Below are 19600 nucleotides of genomic sequence, written 5' to 3' on the forward strand. Positions count from 1 at the left end.
TGGTGAATACAGTCACAGGCACATGAAATGCAAGTGATTTAAAAGCAATTAGCCGCTAGTGTTAGAAATGCAAGAAATTTTACTTTATGTTGATTTTATTATATAACTGTAATTCTGACACTTTTCAATGTGTATATATTTCGCAAAGAGGCAGCAAGTGAACTGGCCCTTCCTCGTGCGAGCTTTATTCTACAACAGCTTCGAACAAAGGACGGCGAATATCAAGCTATCACTGTCAAGCTGTAACATTAGCCTACTTCAGACGTTTACCCGAAAAAACAGGCCTTAGAGAGCGCCACCAACAAAGACTGTGCTTAACCAAAGCGTTACAACAGCTTTTTCTCGCCTTGTCAGAGGAGCCAGGTGAGGTCTTACCTGCCTGCTATCCCTTTGGACAGACTCCACACGGCATTCCAGAGGTGGGATGTCAACACGCGCCAGTTCCGCTAAACTGTGAAGCCAGCTCCCCGCATCAGGTTGTATCTGAACTCCTCTGGGTGAAATCCGAGAAACACGGCCCTCCTGCTGCTCCAGCATGGGCGTGGTACTCCAGAGAAGGCTATAAAACTTCTTCAGGGCCCCACCGAGTCAGTGCACTGGTGTACCTGCCCCTTAGGAACGTGCGTGTCCCGTGCCATTTACTGAACTAGAAGTAAGTCCACTGAGGCTGGCAGGTTGTTCCAGCTGCAGGGTTGGTAAGTTATTTGTTTTGTCTGCAAGTCAGACACATCAATTTTTAAATGTGCACTGCACAATAAAACACTAGGCCAGTATTTTAAATGTAAAGGATTTCTCTGAGGAAGTAAGAGCATAAATAATTTAATGCTCTTGGAAGTACATTTTCCAGGCATGAATGTAGGAGTATTTGATTAGTAGTAGATTTGAACCAGGCCTCGAGAGACCTGTGCTCCCTGCTGGAGTGTAAATAAACTCAACTACTACCATGATAGCTCCTTAATCATTGTGATCACATGGATGCCCAGGAACGCAATTAAATCTAAGTTGATAATGAAGAAGGCAGATATTACACGTTAAAGTGTGCTACACATACTAGCATTGCACATAGAGTTATTCTGAGGTGTCATTTTTACCTTTTTATTCACTTTATTTGGAAATATTTTGCAACAGTGCAGCATTTTACAGAAAATCATGACAAAAACATTCAAAACTCTTTTCTAGTTAAATGGCTTTCAACTCAAGCACTTCAGCTACATATTCACTGATTCAACTTGAAAATAGCTCTTTAAAATGGTCTCCTAGACCGTTGGGATATTAGGCACATTAAGGTACATTAAGGTAATTTCACATCTCTATAGAAATGACAGACATTCATTTTAGATTGACTACATAGTCTTTAACCCTGTAGCACATTACTTGATTTAAATTGAATGCTTTTTCTCAGTTAAAACAGTTTAAATCTGACCATACTGAGACAGACATACACCACAAAACACATTCAGAGTGCCTTTCTGCCACCGAATCATTCTGACCTTTGTAATAGTGCACCCAAAGTGTCTGTTCAACTCTTCATGTCTATACAGGGCTCTGACTCATGTTGCTTGATGTAGTTTTTTTTTTTTTTTTTTTTCAATTTCACATGGCCTCAAGCCTCAACTTTAAGATAACATAGAGATGACGTCAATTAGTCAGCAACATTTGTGTTTTTTTGGACATTTTTTAGACCAAACAATTATTCAGTTATTAAAGAGAAAAACCCTGCAGATTTACATTAATAATTAATCAAACCTCAATGCTCTATTTGTTTTAAATTATATTGTCAGTTTTGATAACTCACACAAAGAACAGAAGTCATTTGCAAAAATATACATCGGAGGAATTACTGTTATTATTATTATACTATTATTCTCATTTTTACTCAAAATAACTTGATGTTCTTTTCTTGGGAATCAGGATACATACTTATGGGAAAGAAATAATGTTATCTGAAGTTAGGTTACTGCAGTTCCCACACAAGCTGGACACTTTAAATTCTAGTGGATTTTTCCTAAACCAGACACTTGTATCCTCATCAAAGAGTTATTATTGTCCTTTAGTTTCCTAACAGCTTATTCTGACAAGACCTGTGTCACAGAATGCTATTAATGTTAAATGCGCGCGCGCACACACACACACACACACACACGTATATAGCTATATATATTAAAGCATTCCCATGGTGTGACAAGGATTAAGCAAAGAAAAATGACACTACAATTGAAAGTGTCAAAGTATCCCTTTAAAGCTGTAACACTCTCTCTCCATACATCATACTTTGTTGACACTTGGATGTATCAGCTACATGTTTGAATCCCCCCTCAGGCCAAATATCATAGCTTGTGTCAAGTCCACAGTTAATGTACAGCTGAGAATGATGCCCTGCCCTGGCCTGGCCTGAAGACATGATCGGTGGAAGAAGGGATTTGAAGAGGCTGTTCCCTCTTTGTGTGGCAGCGTGTCCCCAAACATACTTTTTGGAAACTCTAAAGCTTTATCATCACTGTTCATACCATCTGATGGAAGAGTTGTAAAGGAATGAGTAGTATAAAGACAGTCTTGACTTCATTGGCCTGTATCCAGAGATGTCAGTGCAGAGTGATTTCTTGTTCCTCATCTTCGTCATCAGCAGCCGAATCCTCTCTTTGGTCTCCGTTCTGCCGCAGTAACGGTAACTCCAGCTCGGGGCTCTTACTGTTGAGCTGCCTTAAAGATGGGCCCTTATCTGATGGAGGGGAAAAAAAATCACAAAATTGACATTTCAACATTATCACCACGTCTTAAGTGATTTAAACATTTACACATTGCTTATTGTGAGTTGATGTTTTGAGCCTCACTGTTCAGAATGATGTGCAGTATGTGCAGAGTTTGACACTAGAAGACACATTAATCTGCTGACGGGGGAGTTTCCCTCTTCACCGTAAATTTTAAGACGTGCATGTACAAGCGGGATTTTCTGACATCATAACTACTTTGGAAGCCAATCATAGTCTAATGTGGAAACTTGAAGCTTGAGATTGGACTTTTCAGCGAAGTGGCAGACATCTCTCAGACATCCCGGTGAAACCTGTTGTTTTTAGCCAGAAACTAAAGTCTTGCTCAAGGACAATTTTCGCTCTGAAATCTTGTGCGAGGCGAGTTGTTGCAGGAAGACGGCAGTGGAAACGTGAGACAAAGTTGGAGAGAGTAGTTTGATGTTCTGGAGTATCGTTAGGACATAAAGTCTTGCTAGCAGCTCCTCTACATACACAACAAACTCCTCTCTGCTTTACATGATGTTGTTAGACACCTCGTATAACAGTCTGTGCCTGTCGGTGGCAAAAACTTTCGAAATGAAAAATATTATATTCTACAATTCATGTCTGGAAGGGATTTTGTAAATATTTTATTGACTCTTGATATGTTATTGCCATTACATTTTATAAACAGTATAATAAACAATAACAATAAACTGAACACTTACTTTTGGAATAATATGTCTTGAGTCCCACATGCAATGAAATGCCACACACACACATGGCAAATCCTAGCCAATTAAGCATGCTCATTTTGTCTCCCATCAGAGCTGCTGCCAAAAACAGGGTACACACCTCCTACAGGAAAACAAGGCATTAAAAGGAACCAAAGAAAGGGTTTATTAGATAGGTCTGGACAAGACCAGAAGACTGCAGCCCCATGAGGCTTTACAAAGACATAATGCTCTTTATGTAGCACAAATGTTGTTGGATACATGAAATAGAGACAAGTGCTCAGATCTTTAGCAATAGCAGAACGGCACATCCAATTAGATTAAAGATGTCTTAACTTAGAGTGACAGTTTCTAAATTTTTACTGATAAAATTCTAGTATAGTATATCAGAAGCCCCTCTAAGAACCAAAAGGCATCACGGCTCTCTAGATTTGTTGGCTTATTTAGACTGTTTCAAAAAACAAACAGAAAAAATAATGTTGTTCTACAAACAGAGTTAAAAAGTACCTTAAAGATCCCTGATATGGATAATGTGAGGCTGGAGGTTCGGGAGACTAGCAGGAACTCTGAGAAGCCTAAACCAAAGGCCAGTAAGCCGCCGATACTCAGTGTGAAGACTGAATACAGGAGAGGTGAGAGCTCCGTCACCCGGAATAACTTTTCTGAGGTACCGAGGCTCAACCCTGGAAACAAGATCGAGAGCAGAATCTACAATGAAGTTTCCATGCGTTGGTTGTAGGACTTGTCCATTCATATTCCAGTAGTTTCAAGTCAAACAGCAAAGGTTTACTTATAAACTTAGGGACTTTTGTAGTTGGAAGAGACGGAGAAAAGCATGTTAGATGTCTGGCATGCAATGTCAAGCAGTGTGATTGTCATGTTTCAGAAAAACTGATATACAGAGAGGACACCCCTCTGAATCATTGAATTCAGGTGTTCCAATCACTTCCATGGTAACAGGTGTATAAAATCAAGCACCTCGACATGCAGACTGCTTCTACAAATATTTTTTAAAGAATGGGTCGCTCTCAGGAGCTCAGTGAATTCAAGTGTGGTACTGTGATAGGTCGCCACCTGTGCAATAAGTCCGGTTGTGAAATTTCCTCACTACTAAATATTCCATGGTCAACTGTTAGTAGTATTATAACAAAGTGGAAGCAATTGGGAACAACAGAAACTCAGCCACATAGTGGTAAGTGGTTAGCGCTGAGGAGCACAGTGTGTAGAAGTCGCCAACTTTCTGCGGAGTCAACAGCTACAGACCTCTAAACGTCGTGTGGCCTTCGGATTAGCTCAAGAACAGTGCATATAGAGCTTCATGAAATGGGTTTCCATGGCCGAGCAGCTGCATCCAAGCCTGACATCACCAAGTGCAATGCAAAGCGTCAGATGCAGTGGTGTAAAGCACGCCTCCACTGGACACTAGAGACGTGGAGATGTGTTCTCTGGAGTGACGAATCACGCTTCTCTGTCTGGCAATCTGATGGACAAGTCAGGGTTTGGCGGTTGCCAGGAGAACGGTACTTGCCTGACTGCACTGTGCCAAGTGTAAAGTTTGGTGGAGGGGGGATTATGGTGTGGGGTTGTTTTCAGGGGTTGGGCTTGGTCCCTTAGTTCCAGTGAAAGGAACTGTTAATGCTTCAGCACACCAAGACATTTTGTACAATTTCATGCTCCCAACTGGAAACAGTTTGGGGATGGCCCCTTCCTGTTCCAACATGTCTGCGCACCAGTGCACAAAGCAAGGTCTATAAAGACATGGATGAGTGAATCTGGTGTGGAGAACTTGACTGGCCGGCACAGAGTCCTGACCTCAACCCAATAAAACACCTTTGGGATGAATTAGAGCAGACCCTGCGAGCCAGAGTTCTCGTCCAACATCTGTGCCTGACCTCACAAATGTTCTTCTAGAAGAATGGTCAAAAATTCCCATGAACACACTCCTAAACCTTGTAGACAGCCTTCCCAGAAGAGTTGATGCTGTTATAGTTGCAAAGGGTGGACCAACTCCATATTAAACCCTACGGATTAAGAATGGGATGTCATTAACCTTCATGTGCATGTAATGGCAGGCGAAAACTTTTGGCAATAAAGTGTAGTTGGATTAAAGTATGGTTATTAATTCCCTTTTGGTAATTTGACTATAGTGGTAATACCTTACATATGTTAATGGAACTGTCCTCACTCTGACTATGAACATGGATTTTGTTTCTCAAGATAAAGCATAAATCAATGTAAAGATGCAAAAACAACATTTTCTATTATCTCTATTCAGGAAACATGATTTTAAGTAGGTTGTGCATTGTGCAAGTGCATTAACAATACACTAAAGGTTTACATAGAACTTGATTTTCAAAATTCTACAAACAATACCCCCTAATGACAACTTGAAAGCAGTTTGTTTGAAATATTTGCAAATTCATTAAAAATAAAAAAATAAAAACTCAAAATTGAGCTCAGGTGCATCTACTTTCCACTGATAATCCTTGAGATTTCCTTGAGTTTCTACAACATGATTGGAGTCCAGCTGTGGTAAATTCATATGATTGGACATGATTTGGAAAGGCACACACCTGTCTATATAAAGGTCCCACAGTTAACAATGCATGTCAGAGCACAAAGTAAGCCATGAAGTCCAAGGAACTGTATGTAGACCTCCCAGACAGGATTGTATCGAGGCACAGATCTGGGGAAAGGTACAGAAAATGTTTTGCAGCATTAAAGGTCCCAACGAGCACAATGGCCTCCAGCCAGCCACACTGAGTGATCGGGGGAGAAGAGCTTTAGTCAGGGAGGTGTAGAAGATCCCAATGGTCATTCTGACAGAAGTCCAGCATTTCTCTGTGGAGAGAGGAGAACCTTCCAGAAGAACAACCATCTCTGCAGCCCTCCACCAATCAGGCCTCTACGGTAGAGTGGCCAGACAGAAGCCAATCCTCAGTAAAAGGCACGACAGCCCACCTGGAGTTTGCCAAAAGGCACCTGAAGAACTCTCACACCATGAGAAACAAAATTCTCTGGACTAATGAAATAAAGATTGAACTCTTTGGCCTGAATGGCAAGTGTCATGTCTGGAGGAAACCAGGCACTGCTCATCACCTGGCCAATCCCATCCTTACAGTGAAGCACAGTAGTGGCAGCATCATGCTGTGGGGATGTTTTTCAGCGGCAGGAACTGGGAGACTAGTCAGAATCGAGAGAAAGACGATCCAAACAGTGTGCAGAGACATCCATGATGAAAACCTGCTCCAGAGCGCTCTGGACCTCAGACTGGGGCGAAGGTTCCTCTTCTAATATCACAATGACCCTAAGCACACAGCCAAGATAACAAAGGAGTGGCTTCAGGACAACTCTGTGAATGTCCTTGAGTGGCCCAGCCAGACCAGAGACTTGAACCTGATAAAACATGTCTGGAGAGATCTGAAAATGGCTGTGCACCGACGCTTCCCATCCAAGCTGATGGAGCTTGAGAGGTCCTGCAAAGAACTGCCCAAAAATAGGTGTGCCAATCTTGTAGCATCATACTCAAAAACACTTGAGGCTGTGCCAAAGTTGCTTCAACAAAGTACTGAGCAAAGGCTGTGAATACTTGTGTGCTTTCTTCGTTTTTTTATCTTAAATAAATTTGCTTAGATTTCATACAAACTTCTTTCACGTCATCATTATGCCGTATTGTTTGTAGAATTTTGAGGAAAATACTGATTTTCATCCATTTTGGAATAAGGCTGTAACATAACAAAATGTGGAAAAAGTTAACATATACACCACTATCTCTCTCTCTCTCTCTCTCTCTTTGTCATATATATATATAGACCGAGCATTACTTTCTAACCTCATGTCCTAGATAGACAGAAACTCCCCTAGTTACTGGGAGAATGCCCAAATGCCAAATCATGGCAGCAAAATATATCTCCTCTTGCCATGAACTGAGGACAACCTGTAGAAACTCAGACTAGACTAATAAATAAATTAAATCGTCTACTGTAATATTATCATATTATTATTTTTACTGTTTGTTATTCTAGTAATTGTTCCTTGGGAAAATGCTACAGCTTGTCAAAATACAAGATTTATTTTGTTTTTAGGTTATTTTATTTATTTTTTCTCTACTTTTCTCATGTTTTTAAAATGTCATTTTATTGTTTAACATTTATATACAGTATAAAAAGTTGTATTGTTTATATGTGAATTTTTTCTTTGGCAACATTGTTTACCTAAATATTCATGCCAATAAATCTAATTGAAATTAAAGTGAAAGAGATCTGTCAATCCAAAAAAACCAACTGAAAGAGCATTATTATGGCCATAGAGTTTAATTTATGGCAGTGAATAGAGAGAGACACCAGAATGAGCATGACAAACCACAGCTTACAACCAGAGGTGGAAAGACTACTAAAATAATCTACTTAAGTAAAGTAAGTTACTTTAATTAACTTTTACTTAAGTACGAGTAAAATTACTGGTATAAAAATGTACAAGTAAAAGTAAAAGTAGCTAATTTTAAATTTATTTAGCATAAACGTTACTTTTTTAACCTCCTAAAAGAACTTATTTATAATGATTTTATATCTTATTTTTACTTATTTAATTTAGTTTAAATTAGTCTTTTGCGATTTAAGGGCACCATATAGTGATTTAGATTTTAGTTCGTTTGACAGATACTTTGCCAAAGCAATGGCTCAAAACAACGTTAGAGACTTTTTATATTATAATGATAAGTTTGAGAATGTTTCCGCTTCATTGTGAAACTGTGGAAGAACAGATTAGACTCTGGCAGGCCGCACTGGACTGTATATGAAGTCATATCCCTATTTACATTCAAACAGGTGGTAGTTTTAATGGGACATCGTAAGCGTTCGCATAATTAATAACTAGTTAACAGCAGGTTGTGCCAACCAACAACAATGTCGTGCACCAATGTCTTTTTGAGCAGAGCTTCTTACCAAACTATGAAAACTTATTTTTTAACTACCAATGCAATGGTACAAGCAGGGTATAATCTATGTCTTATAAGACATGGGCATGATTTTTTTTTGGGGGGGGGTCTCTAAAATATTGATAATATGCTATTTTTGGCATTCATTTACATTGTATGCATCATCATGAATCATGCATAAAACTGGGACCGTCAGCAGACCTTCTCTCCCTCATCCTGTACACTCCCGCTTCCTCTCTGGTAGACCTACAGCGCCCTGCGGACAGTCGGTGATCGTTCCCTCTGGCTGGATGAAGTCTGACACTCTTGATTTTACGTATGATCCATGTGCTACAGCAGCTGGGGACTCTCCGCAGAACTGCTTAACTTTCTAAATTCTTCCATCTCACGGAGAAAAGAGAGGTCAGGTCGAAACAGTGTAGAGAGGTCCCCCCGGGCACACACACACTTACACTGCATAATAAAGCCGTTGTCTTTCTTGCACTTGAAGCCGAAGTGGTCGCGAGCTTTTCCTTGCATTTTTTTTAAAAACCTTAATTACCTTTGATTTAAAATGTACAATACTTTAAACAAAACATACTTAGGTAAAATTTAAATTAAAGATTATGTAAGTACACACACACAAAAAAAACTCAATTACAATACCGTGAGTAACTGTAATTCTTTACTATACTCACCTTCATTATACAGGAAGAGAGGAAAGAGGCCAACAAACATGAGAGGTTGTAGGTGGTACATGGCGTCTATTGGGTTCTGAAGCCCTGGAGGAAAGTAAACCAGCGAGGTGTGCAGTGGAGGAAAATATGGTAAGTAGCTTGCATAACGTTTTAATATCCATTTCTCAGTTATGGTAAAACATAGACACAAATATAAATGTATCGAACAGCCATGTCAAAGGTTACATTGTATTCTTCAGTGACTCAGTACTGACCCAGCTCTGCCTTCTGCATGAGAACCTGAGTGAGGGTCCAGCGGATCCCCCCTATGAAGGACGCCAGCAGCACCATGATGAAGCCCTCCAGGTTGAACTGGGTCGACTCAAATGTAAACATAAACAGACCACTGGAGATCAGCAGGACCACCAGGATCAGGAATGGGTTCTAGGGACGGTGAGAAACAGCGAAGATAAGAAAGGGAGGAACTGATGGATAGAAACAAAGACTTAACACACACAAAGTGGAAAAATCTCTTATTGCAAAATGCATCATTAGTCCCCCCTGCGACCCTGTACGCAGGATAAGTGGTTGACGATGGATGGATGGATCATTAGTCCCCAGCATTTTCTGATCTGTTGCTTACTAAGACAATTATTCTGTACAGGGAAAATGTTCCCCTGAATTAAATATATTTTATATTGCCAGGGAGTCCTGTTGCATTTGAGGAAAGACTAAATATATGTGATGTGAATATAAAGTATATTACATGTATTTTTCTGTAAAGATTTTGAGTGGGGTTTTCAACACATTCCCTGGCGGCCATGTTGGAATGCATTTGCTCTCTTCTGTTCTTGACTGGGAACTGAATTTGCCACTAATGATGTGATCACTTTAGCTCCATAGCTTTGCTGCTTGCTATTATAATCAGGAGACACTGAATTGAAATTACATTGTGTTCATCCACAAAATACTTTAATCAAGAATTAAAATTAAGCACAGAATTTCATGTAATACCATCCCATTATTGTACAGATATTTCAGTCTAGATTAAAGGGGTCAACCTACTGACATTGCTCTTCCTAGAGCCATATCTATACTCAAAATTATGTGATTAAACATAGTGCAGAAGTTAGGTACACATCATTATTTCAGCTGTATGCTTGTTACTGAAAGGGAAGGATCGTATATTTACTTACCACTAAATTACTGAACTGACCTTGACACCCAACGTAACTAAATCTTTGAACTATCTTCATTTTTGTTGTTAAACTAGCCATTCTTTACACATTATTTATACACCTCACTCCACTGAAGGAACATGCTGGGATTGGCTGTGGTTGCCGGGAGATTTGTAACAAAAAATGCACATCTCACATTGATCACCCCTGAAAAAAAAGGAAATAGTCCATAAAAACAAAAAACAAATATTGCCTGCAGGGTGGAAGAAAATGACTCCATGATGGTGAATAAAGCTTTTCAGATATTCTTTATACAGACAAAAAAGCATGGAGTCCTGTCTTTTAGAACCATTAGCAGGAAATGGTATCAAAAATAATCCTTGCCTTGCTGTGGTTCTGCAGTGATTTGAATCAGGGCAGCAGTAGAGTCTATTTAGATTATTTTTAGACTTGGGTCCCAGTGGGTCTTTTAAAAGCTGGGTGGTGATGATGTTTGTGGTAAGAGGCAAATAGGTATTGAAGGTATTTATCACTGCTACATGAGCTTCCAGGCTATACCGATACCTGAATCCCATTTACCTGTAAGTGTACTCACAGATGGAAAAGACTAAATGACCCAAGGTACCTTTTGGTAACGAGCAAGCTGTTCCACCCATTACAAGTCACATGCATTATAACCTTAGACCTTGCAAGATCAGTGTGAAACACTTAATTAGGCATCAACACAGCTCACCATGATGCTTTGCTCCCATGTTTTTTTTTTTGTTTTTCTTTTGTTTGTTTTTTACAGGTATCACTTCCACAGTCGAGGAAACAGGCAGAAGTAACAAAAAAAAAAAAGAAGAAAAGAAGAAGATATTTTTTTTTCATCAGAAATATTAGCACACTGACTGGTCATTTGTATGACTCTAAAATCCAGAAACACAAAAGAATCACTTCCTCTTGCATGCACATGCTAAATGCACGTCATTCTCAAATTCTGTCAGTATGACAGAAAACATAAGTCAGGCAGAAACAATTATATCATTCAGCGATGATGACAGAATTGTTTCTTTCTTGGTGTAGTTTGGGCATTGTGTGGTCAAAATATGACTTCCACAAATGTTTGGAGAAAAAATGGTCACTCACCGGCTCCTCTAGTTTAAAGACCAGGGAGAAAAAGAGGATAAAGAGCACTGCTGATGACTTGGTCATGGTGTACCTTGAATGACAAAATAAGAGCCACATGATAGGATGGAACATTACAATAATTGGGTAAATACAATACTGTATTTACAGTATGTCTGAGGTAGTATCTTCTATTAACAAATCCCACAAACTTACAAGCTAATGGTGATGAAGAGGAAGCTCCAGTTGGAAAGTCCTATATCCAGTGCTGTTGCTAAGGCTGGGTGAGAGGGACATTTTGTAGGACTTTAAGAAACTTGCAATAAATTACGTTATTGCATCATTCTGATGCGTCTGTTAACTGTGAATAAGGAGGTAGAATATCAATGGTGATAATTGTAATAGTTGTACTGTACAGCAGTAAAGATTTCAGCTTTAAGATGGAGAACTGCATGTGATATTTAGTTACTCTGTAAATACAAACAGAAAATAGGTAATTCTAAAAAAAAATAAAAAACATTAAATTTATTATATACATATACACACACACACACATATATATATAAATACACATACATATATATATATATTTATATATATATACACATATACAATATAAATAAACACGACACATTATATATATATATATATATATATATATATATTATATATATATATATATATATATAATATATTAATATATATTATATATATATATAATTATATATATAATAATATAATATATATATATATAATATAATATAATAAATATATAATATATATAATATATATATATATATATATATATATATATATATATAATATATATATATAATATATATATAATATATATATATAAATATAATATATATATAATATATATATATATATATAACATCTCACCTGTGGGAGCCACTTTACGGAGGTAATCTCTCCAGCTCAGAATGATACGGGGTTTCCCTGTCCAGCTCTGCATGGACCGCCGGGTCAGAGCCGACAGGCAGAAGTTGATGGTGAGGTGAACTAACGTCATGAAGAGGGGATAGTGAAACCCCTGAGAGACAGACAAAGAGACAGACAGGGTCATCACGGATGGCCTAGGCAGATCATCCAGTATCTCTGGGTTTTCTCAGGGCCCTTAACCTTGAAACACTGGGAGATGATCTACTCAGGACCTGTGATGACTTTCATTAATCATCCAAAATGAAAGCGTGCATGTCCTGTGTAGAGGGACAGCCTTATTGCTGCAAAACAAACAGGGCTTTGTGAAGTCATTCACTTACCTTCATCAGCCATTTGTTATAGAAGGTGATGCCTATAGAGAAGACATAATAAAGGAGAACTAGTCCAATAGTGCGAATCCCCCGGCAGAGGAACTGGACTGGGCACGCCATCCAGGTCTGCCAGGATCAGCTGTCAGAAAAGACAGCTACTGTAGAAAAGGCATCTCCCAACTGAATCCACATCCCGTCCTAACACCCACAGAGGACTGCTTTAAGACAGCGTGTGGAAGAGGACGAGGGAGGGAAAGAAAAACAAGGTTAGGGTTTAGTTGCATTTGTGAACAGCAATATAACAGAACAAGTAGCTACATAGTTAGTTACCAGAGTTATAAATAAGCCTGATGTGTTATATTATATTAACGCCAAAATTGATTTGACAACCACCAGCAACAGCTAAGTTAGCAGCTAAACCACGTCAGCTAAAAAAGCGGTCGAGCCATATGTTAGCCACAGCGAGCAAACAGGTTATTAAACAGGAACAGAGTCAGCATCCTATTAACTAGACAACACTGGATATTATTAGTTAGCTGATGAACTCACCAGTAGCGACGATGACATCAAATGGCTGTTTGGCTAAGTTTGACAGGTCCAATTGCTCTCTTGGTTAACTAACGTAACGTTAGCTTATAATGACGTTAACGGTACCCCGAGTAGTTTACATTAGCCTGCTATGCAAACTGGTATTGCATTGTTGATATAACGCCAGGTTAATAAAAAAAAACCTCAAAAAATGAATTAGCACCAAGTGAGAGCACAGTGCGCCCCCCCAGTACGTGTCATTCATATGGCGAAACCCTCATTCTGAACTGTATTGATCAATCACACAAGTAACAATGTCCGTGTCTGTTTCCCCATCTACAGGTCACAGGCATGGTGACCTAAGACCTCACTTGAATCAGAATGAACAATTCTTTAATTCGGCGTCAACATATCCCGACAAGAAATAGCATTTTATCATAATATTTTGACTTTGTTGTTTTCACAAGGCTAACTGTTTAACGTTAACTTAAGTTAGCCAAAGTTAACTGTTACAGTGCCATTTACCGAGTTTTCACTAACATAATAACGTTACACACAAAGCGCAACAAAATAAAATGAAAATATGAATTAAGTTAATCAAGTTGTCATACACATGCGGACTTGGCTAGCGTTAGTTAGCAATTTTCCAATGTAGCTAACGTTAACGTTAACGAGCAGTGATCTTCACAGACACGGTTATTTTAAATTGTCATCTTTTTGTATTGAGTTTGGCGTAACGTTATCAGGAGCTAACAAAGAAACCTACCGTGATTCATGTTGACTATATGGTTGAGCAACAAGTGTAAACTTTGTGGTAACGTTATAGTAATAGGCAGATCATTATTCGAAGGACAACAGACTTGAAGACAACCGGCAGGGGCAGTGTTTTCTGAAAGACGTTTTTTTTTTTTGCTCAAACCACATCCAGAGTCGACGACACAGGCGGAAGTCAACACAAACCACGGTTGTGACCCCGCGCTCAGCTACAAGGTACCGTATGTTGCCCTGAATCATCGTGTGTTTAACTTAACAATATATTACCGCTCAGTGAAAGTCAAACAGTTTATCTGCGTGTTTCCAGCAGAATGGCGGATGAGGAGGACGAGACTGGCTTCGACGAGGAGGTGGAGGACGGATCCGGCGGAGTAGATGTCGGCCACGGTGGGAAGAGAAAGAGGCTCTTTTCCAAGGAGCTCCGGTGTATGATGTACGGATTTGGTGACGACCAGAACCCGTATACGGAGTCTGTGGATATTCTGGAGGACCTGGTGATCGAGTTTATCACGGAAATGACCCACAAAGCCATGTCTATCGGACGCCAGGGCCGCGTCCAGGTGGAGGACATCGTTTTCCTAATTCGCAAGGACCCCAGGAAGTTCGCCAGAGTCAAAGACCTGCTGACCATGAACGAAGAGCTGAAGAGAGCCCGGAAGGCTTTTGACGAAGCTAATTATGGCTCATAACCTTGTAATGGGACACTCATCTAATTTGGCGGCTCATTCCTTTTTAAATGCTTTGAATTGTTCATTCTGTCTGTTCGTTGACTTGCTGTCTGAAGTAGACAGTGTTGTTTTTGACATGTGATGTACATTATTTTATATGGTGGTATGACAGTGATGAGCTAAGTGTTCACATGATTCTGTCTGGGACTGTTTAAATAAAGTGACTTAAACAAAGCCTTAATGTGCCCAGTCATTAGTGTTAATTTGTATAGGAGAAGAGACCTGACAGTGACATTTATGGCTCCACATCACAAGCACAAGTGAAAAAAAGTTACATGACCCTAGAAACTGTGCCACCACAGTACCTCAACTTGGTAAACTGTTGTTATGACGACTAGAGCTGAAGCAATTTGCAGAATGTTTGAGCAGTTTTCTAAAGACTAAATTCCCTGTTTTTTCTGTTTTCCTCAGTGTTCTGTGATCATGTGGATACTGAATACTTTGAGCAGTAGTTGGACAAAACAAGACAATTAAAGGCCCTATTCCTGGCCCCTCATAGATTTAGTTGACGTCACCTGTTAAGTGCTTGAGTGCAAGAGGCTGCAAGGATCCAAAATGATAAAATAGGACATCACCTTGCAGCATATCACGAAACCCTTAAGACGCCAAAACGTGAGTTGTGGGGTTGGGACCTTTTTCTTCACGGCCAAGGCACTTAAAGTGACCGACTGTCTGATTTAAAGCAGCATCATACACTTACATTTAAACAGATTTTACTTACTTACCTTCCATGTTTAGGCTACCTTTTTTGAGGCATGCTTCCCCTAGACTATCAACCCTGCACTATGAAATGTGGGTCACTCCCTCGGCAAAGCCTGTAGAGATATAGACTTACAGAAAGCGTACAGCAAGGATGAAAAGGAGAGCGAGAAACCTCATGCGCCCTAAACCTTTGCGGACTTACCATGAGCGTGCCTTAAGGTCTGTGAGTGTGGAGATTGGGATTCAGCTAAAGATGTCACCTTTGACTGGGAAAATGGGATGGAAATATGTTTCTTGAACCTCAAGATGACATTAGCGATCAACAGTCAAGGGGAACTAAGAACTCTGGGCCTGGACAAAAGGTCGATCAATGTCCTGCATTTCATAAAATAATCCTGGTGGCATTTTTTGGTGTCTTCTCTAGGTGTGGGCTCCTCAAAGTGGCACCACCTTGCACCCCCCCCCCCCCCCCCCCCCCCCCCCCCCCCCACACACACACTTTTGAAAGCAGTTACCCCAATCAAGATTTTGTATTCATCACAAAATCTAGTGTCATAGACAAAACTGGCTGGCTGGGGTTCAAACACAATGGACAAAAAGAAGAAACAAACAGGTTTTATTGATATTCCTCAAAACAAAATTTTTTTTTACACAGACCATAAATATGACAGACCAACTACAAGTGAGCATGTGTTATTTCATTTATTCTGCAAATGACTTCTTTGTACAGTGAAGTGGCTGAATTAATTGGTCTAAGCAGCAGGTAACAGGCTGCCGTTTTATCTAGACTACATCTAGATCAGAGTTTTATTGGTAGGAGGGGGGTTCGCTGGTGACACGTGCCTGTTAACGCCATGCATACCGCAAAAGGTGTGTGCAGAGAATTTTCACATTGCAGCCATGCCTTCCTGTCACGGGGTACAGTGTCAGCGCATCATCCATGGGCTGTCTGCATTTACAAGCGAGCTGGGGAAGAGTGTGGCCCAGCCAGCGACCCCCGCCAGGTGCCCTAGCTGTCTGTTGAGGATGTCTATAAGGATGAAGAAGAGAGGCAGAGAACCAGAGGGACAGGATGGAGGAGAGGAAGTGTGGGGAGGGGGAGGGGGGGTGTTGGGGTGAGTCAGTGAGGGGTAGGGTGCGTTCTGGGTTCACAGGGGAATGTCCATGAGTCTTTCTGGTTTTACTGCACATTCTCCATCATCTTGAGGAATTCTGGATAAGAAAAGGAGAGATTGGACAGTGTTAGTGAAATGGAAAATTTCAGCAGTCTTAATTACCTCAGCAAAGTGCAAATTAACTGACACCTACAAAGAGTGTAATACCCTATTCATACAATATATAGTCCATACTCACAAAAGATACATATATACCAAGTAGACAACATTAAGGACGCTAAAATCTCCTCATACTAGTACCAGATATACTGTTAAACAAGAGAAACATAGGTGCTACAAAATACTGAAACATTTTTTTAAGTTAAATCTTAAGTTGCTTTAATCATTTTATTATTTTGTTCTAAATACTTTCTTTTAAGTCTGGTATAATCAATATGTGGAAAAGTGACGTTTTTACATTGACCTAACACCTTCATCATCATCTTGCACATACCGTCAAAGTCCAGCATGCCGTCGGCGTTTTTGTCTCCATCCTTCATCAGCTCATCAATCTCGTCCTCTGTGATGGGCTCGCCGGTGCTGCGGATGATGATTGCGAACTCCTCTCTGTCGATGTAACCGTCGCCGTTCCTGCGCAAAAGACAGAAATGGGTGGGATAGTAAGCATAAACAAACAATTACATAAGTAAATTAAACATTACCCTCATAAAATAAGTAAGTGAACCACGTTCTATACGGTTATAGTGTGTACATACTTGTCGAACACACGGAAGCACTCTGCCAACTCTTCCTCGCTCTTGCCGGCCTGGTCCTCCTTTAGCAGCCTCACCATCATGACCAAGAACTCCTCGAAGTCGATGGTACCGCTACCTGGGGTAATAAAAAGGCCACATAACTGATTAACAATGGTCAGCCAGACCAAAGACCAGTTGTCCCGCGCTCCTTGTGGGACACGGCACTGCGCTCGTCTTTGCGCACAGTTTTACGCAGGAACCAAAAGGACACACTGGAGTTAGGTGAGTCCAAATCTATATTATGTAATATTATATATATATATATCAAGGTTTTGGTTCCAAATAACGTTACATACGGTTAGGCCTACTTTGTTTATTTGTGCTGACGTGAAATACTTGATGAAATGAAAGCGCACTGCTTATGCGTAAAAACACTTATTGCGCACAAAAGGCCTACAGTGTTGCTATCAGAGATACACTGTAGCTATCCGTTGCTCACCGTCCTCATCGACCTCCTCGATGATCTCATCCAACTCCTCTCTTGTCGGGTTCTGGCCCAACATCCTCATCACGGTACCCAACTCCTTGGTGCTGATATCACCGCCACCGTCGGTGTCAAACATGTCGAAGGCGGCCTTGAATTCTGGAAAAATCCGAGTTGAAAGAATGCAGTTCGTTACTCAGAAAGTGGCCCAATGTGTGTTGCCTACTTGGCTGTTCCTAAACGAATTACAGTGGGACATTTACGTTTGTATCATCTGCGTTTCTCCACAGACTGAAAAACGGGTATATCTGCCTCTGTGTGAAACTGAAGTGATGCGTTCTATCACCATTGTGGCATTGCACCAACTACCCGTTGTTCATTCATCCACTTAGTAGCCTACTGGGACTGGATCCACGCAGAGGGTCTAAAATTGTCTGCCTTTTCTAAAGGCGCTCCTGACAGAAAAATAATAAGTTGAAATGAATGATTCATTTCATTTTGATATTTAGAGGAGTGATCCTTGTAAACAGCTAGGCCTCTTATAATTTAATTAGTAATCTGGTACATTGCTGGTTCATGGGCAAAGTAACGACATAGCCTAACTGAAGAAACGCGTTACTGTAGCCTGTACTCACCGGCCAGCATTTCCTCGCTCAGGTAGGAGCGGGCCTCTTGTTGCGCGTCAGTCTGGAAGGAAACATGAGCCACACTGTCACTTCATCATTCACTACCGGCTCGATTTAGACTTCATTGATCATTCCAGTTAAAACCCAGTATATTGAGCCTAAGGATGGCGACGGTAGTGATTCCCATGTCATATACCCCGATCCAATTATTCATTAAAAAAATAATAAGCTATTACTAAAAACACTGTAAATGAAAAGTAAACTATCATCATTTTATTTTAGAAAGATACCATTATGCACAGTACAGATGATACATTTGAGGAATATCACAGGAATATTCAAGAGATCTTGTTGTATTTATACATAACTGTGTGATTACTGTTCCTGGTAATAACGTGCTTCCGTAAGTCACGTGTTGCAGGCTATAGCGGATTCTTGAGCATGGTGAAAATGAGTCCGGCTATTTCAGGCTCAACACATTAGGCTGGCTGTATATGGCCTGCAGACATCCAATCCCCGGGAATCTGTCGCCTAAGCAGAATTCGCACCTTCCCAGCTGACACTCATCCAGCTCCCTCAAAACTCCCCATCTTAACGTTTTATTTAGTAATACGTGTAATGTAACTGATAAAAATGGGAATCTTGCATTCAATATAAATTATTTTAAACTAAACTAGAAATCTTTCTGAAATAGTCCATTTTAAAAATGCGATATTTAGAGAAACAGTAATATTTGGTCATTTTAAGGGAAGCCAACAGATAAACATCTAAACCTTATCAACAGACGGAACCATGCATCTCAACAACTCAGTCGATTGGTTTTTAAACTTCCACGTGCCTTTATTGCTCAATCAATAAACCTCCAACTCACAGACTCTTATTATGGATTAATGGCTGATTGACCGGCCAAATTGGAATAGTTCAAGGGTCATTTTTACAAGTGATTGTTCTTACCATGTTTGTGGATTAGCTTTTCCCCCCCAAATATCCAAGGAAAAAAGAAAAGCCCAAAGGAGTGGTCAATCCGTGTGCACCCCAACAGAGAGACTAGACGTCAAGTGAAGGTTCAGACACACTTTAAACGGGACAGCCAGGTCCCGCCCCCTGCCTCTCACAGGCCTCCAGATTTAGTATCCTGAACTTTTAGGGTTCTGGGGCCACAGCAAGCCAATCACATTTTGGAGAGGAAATCTCTTGTTTCTTGAAGTTGCAGGGTTGAGAATGTAAAAGAGGTAAAACTGGAGTTTTTTTGCACTTTTGTGATCTAGGTCAAGGTAGAAGAATCTACAAGAAAG

The 19600-nt window shown here is 40.1% G+C and overlaps 3 protein-coding genes across 9 annotated transcripts in view; 1 reads left to right on the forward strand and 2 right to left on the reverse strand.

The window, feature by feature from the left end:
- LOC119905816 (solute carrier family 35 member C2-like) overlaps nucleotides 1-14204 on the reverse strand; it is a 53368-nt gene extending 39164 nt beyond the window's left edge. The window contains exons 1-10 of one of the 6 annotated variants that reach the window (XM_038723152.1): nucleotides 13909-14048; nucleotides 12624-12832; nucleotides 12244-12394; nucleotides 11557-11620; nucleotides 11362-11434; nucleotides 9331-9499; nucleotides 9077-9160; nucleotides 3971-4146; nucleotides 3458-3587; nucleotides 1093-2719 (exon numbers count right to left, since the gene is read on the reverse strand). In XM_038723152.1, the coding sequence (XP_038579080.1) occupies nucleotides 2583-2719; nucleotides 3458-3587; nucleotides 3971-4146; nucleotides 9077-9160; nucleotides 9331-9499; nucleotides 11362-11434; nucleotides 11557-11620; nucleotides 12244-12394; nucleotides 12624-12734 (1095 nt within the window). In that variant the 5' untranslated portion in view covers nucleotides 12735-12832; nucleotides 13909-14048 and the 3' untranslated portion in view covers nucleotides 1093-2582. Of the gene's footprint in view, nucleotides 1-375; nucleotides 553-1092; nucleotides 2720-3457; nucleotides 3588-3970; nucleotides 4147-9076; nucleotides 9161-9330; nucleotides 9500-11361; nucleotides 11435-11556; nucleotides 11621-12243; nucleotides 12395-12623; nucleotides 12833-13163; nucleotides 13624-13908; nucleotides 14049-14183 lie in introns of those variants that run through there. The other 5 variants (XM_038723154.1, XM_038723155.1, XM_038723153.1 and 2 more) reach the window with 5 other exon arrangements.
- taf13 (TATA-box binding protein associated factor 13) lies at nucleotides 12832-14818 on the forward strand. Of its 2 annotated transcripts, none has more exons than XM_038723158.1 (3): nucleotides 12832-12880; nucleotides 14071-14132; nucleotides 14227-14818. In XM_038723158.1, the coding sequence occupies exon 3, from the start codon at nucleotides 14228-14230 to the stop codon at nucleotides 14603-14605; it is 378 nt and encodes a 125-aa protein (XP_038579086.1). In that variant the 5' UTR covers nucleotides 12832-12880; nucleotides 14071-14132; nucleotide 14227; the 3' UTR covers nucleotides 14606-14818. The 2 variants fall into 2 exon arrangements, with proteins under 2 accessions (XP_038579086.1, XP_038579087.1); XM_038723159.1 differs by having other exon boundaries at nucleotides 12863-12880; nucleotides 14224-14818.
- A 1127-nt stretch (nucleotides 14819-15945) lies between these two features.
- On the reverse strand, nucleotides 15946-19376 carry tnnc2 (troponin C type 2 (fast)). Its single transcript, XM_038723723.1, has 6 exons — nucleotides 19260-19376; nucleotides 18315-18366; nucleotides 17695-17838; nucleotides 17217-17331; nucleotides 16955-17091; nucleotides 15946-16558 (listed from the first exon to the last, which is right to left on the reverse strand). Exons 1-6 carry the CDS (start codon nucleotides 19260-19262, stop codon nucleotides 16527-16529), a joined length of 483 nt encoding a protein of 160 aa, XP_038579651.1. The 5' UTR covers nucleotides 19263-19376; the 3' UTR covers nucleotides 15946-16526.
- Between the last annotated feature and the right edge of the window lie 224 nt (nucleotides 19377-19600).

This window comes from Micropterus salmoides, unplaced genomic scaffold, assembly GCF_014851395.1.
Source record: "Micropterus salmoides isolate LMB-PRFRI ecotype aquatic unplaced genomic scaffold, ASM1485139v1 Ms_hic_scaffold_16, whole genome shotgun sequence".
Lineage (NCBI taxonomy): Eukaryota > Metazoa > Chordata > Actinopteri > Centrarchiformes > Centrarchidae > Micropterus > Micropterus salmoides.

What these genes read in the sequence shown, in the direction of transcription:
- taf13 (XM_038723158.1), top strand. Translation starts at nt 14,228, where the DNA reads ATGGCGGATGAGGAGGACGAGACTGGCTTCGACGAGGAGGTGGAGGAC.
- tnnc2 (XM_038723723.1), bottom strand. An exon ending in TGCTTCCGTGTGTTCGACAA is followed by an intron (nt 17,092 to 17,216) that starts GTATGTACACAC and finishes TCTTTTGCGCAG; the next exon opens with GAACGGCGACGGTTACATCG. An exon ending in CGGCATGCTGGACTTTGACG is followed by an intron (nt 16,559 to 16,954) that starts GTATGTGCAAGA and finishes TTTCTTATCCAG; the next exon opens with AATTCCTCAAGATGATGGAG.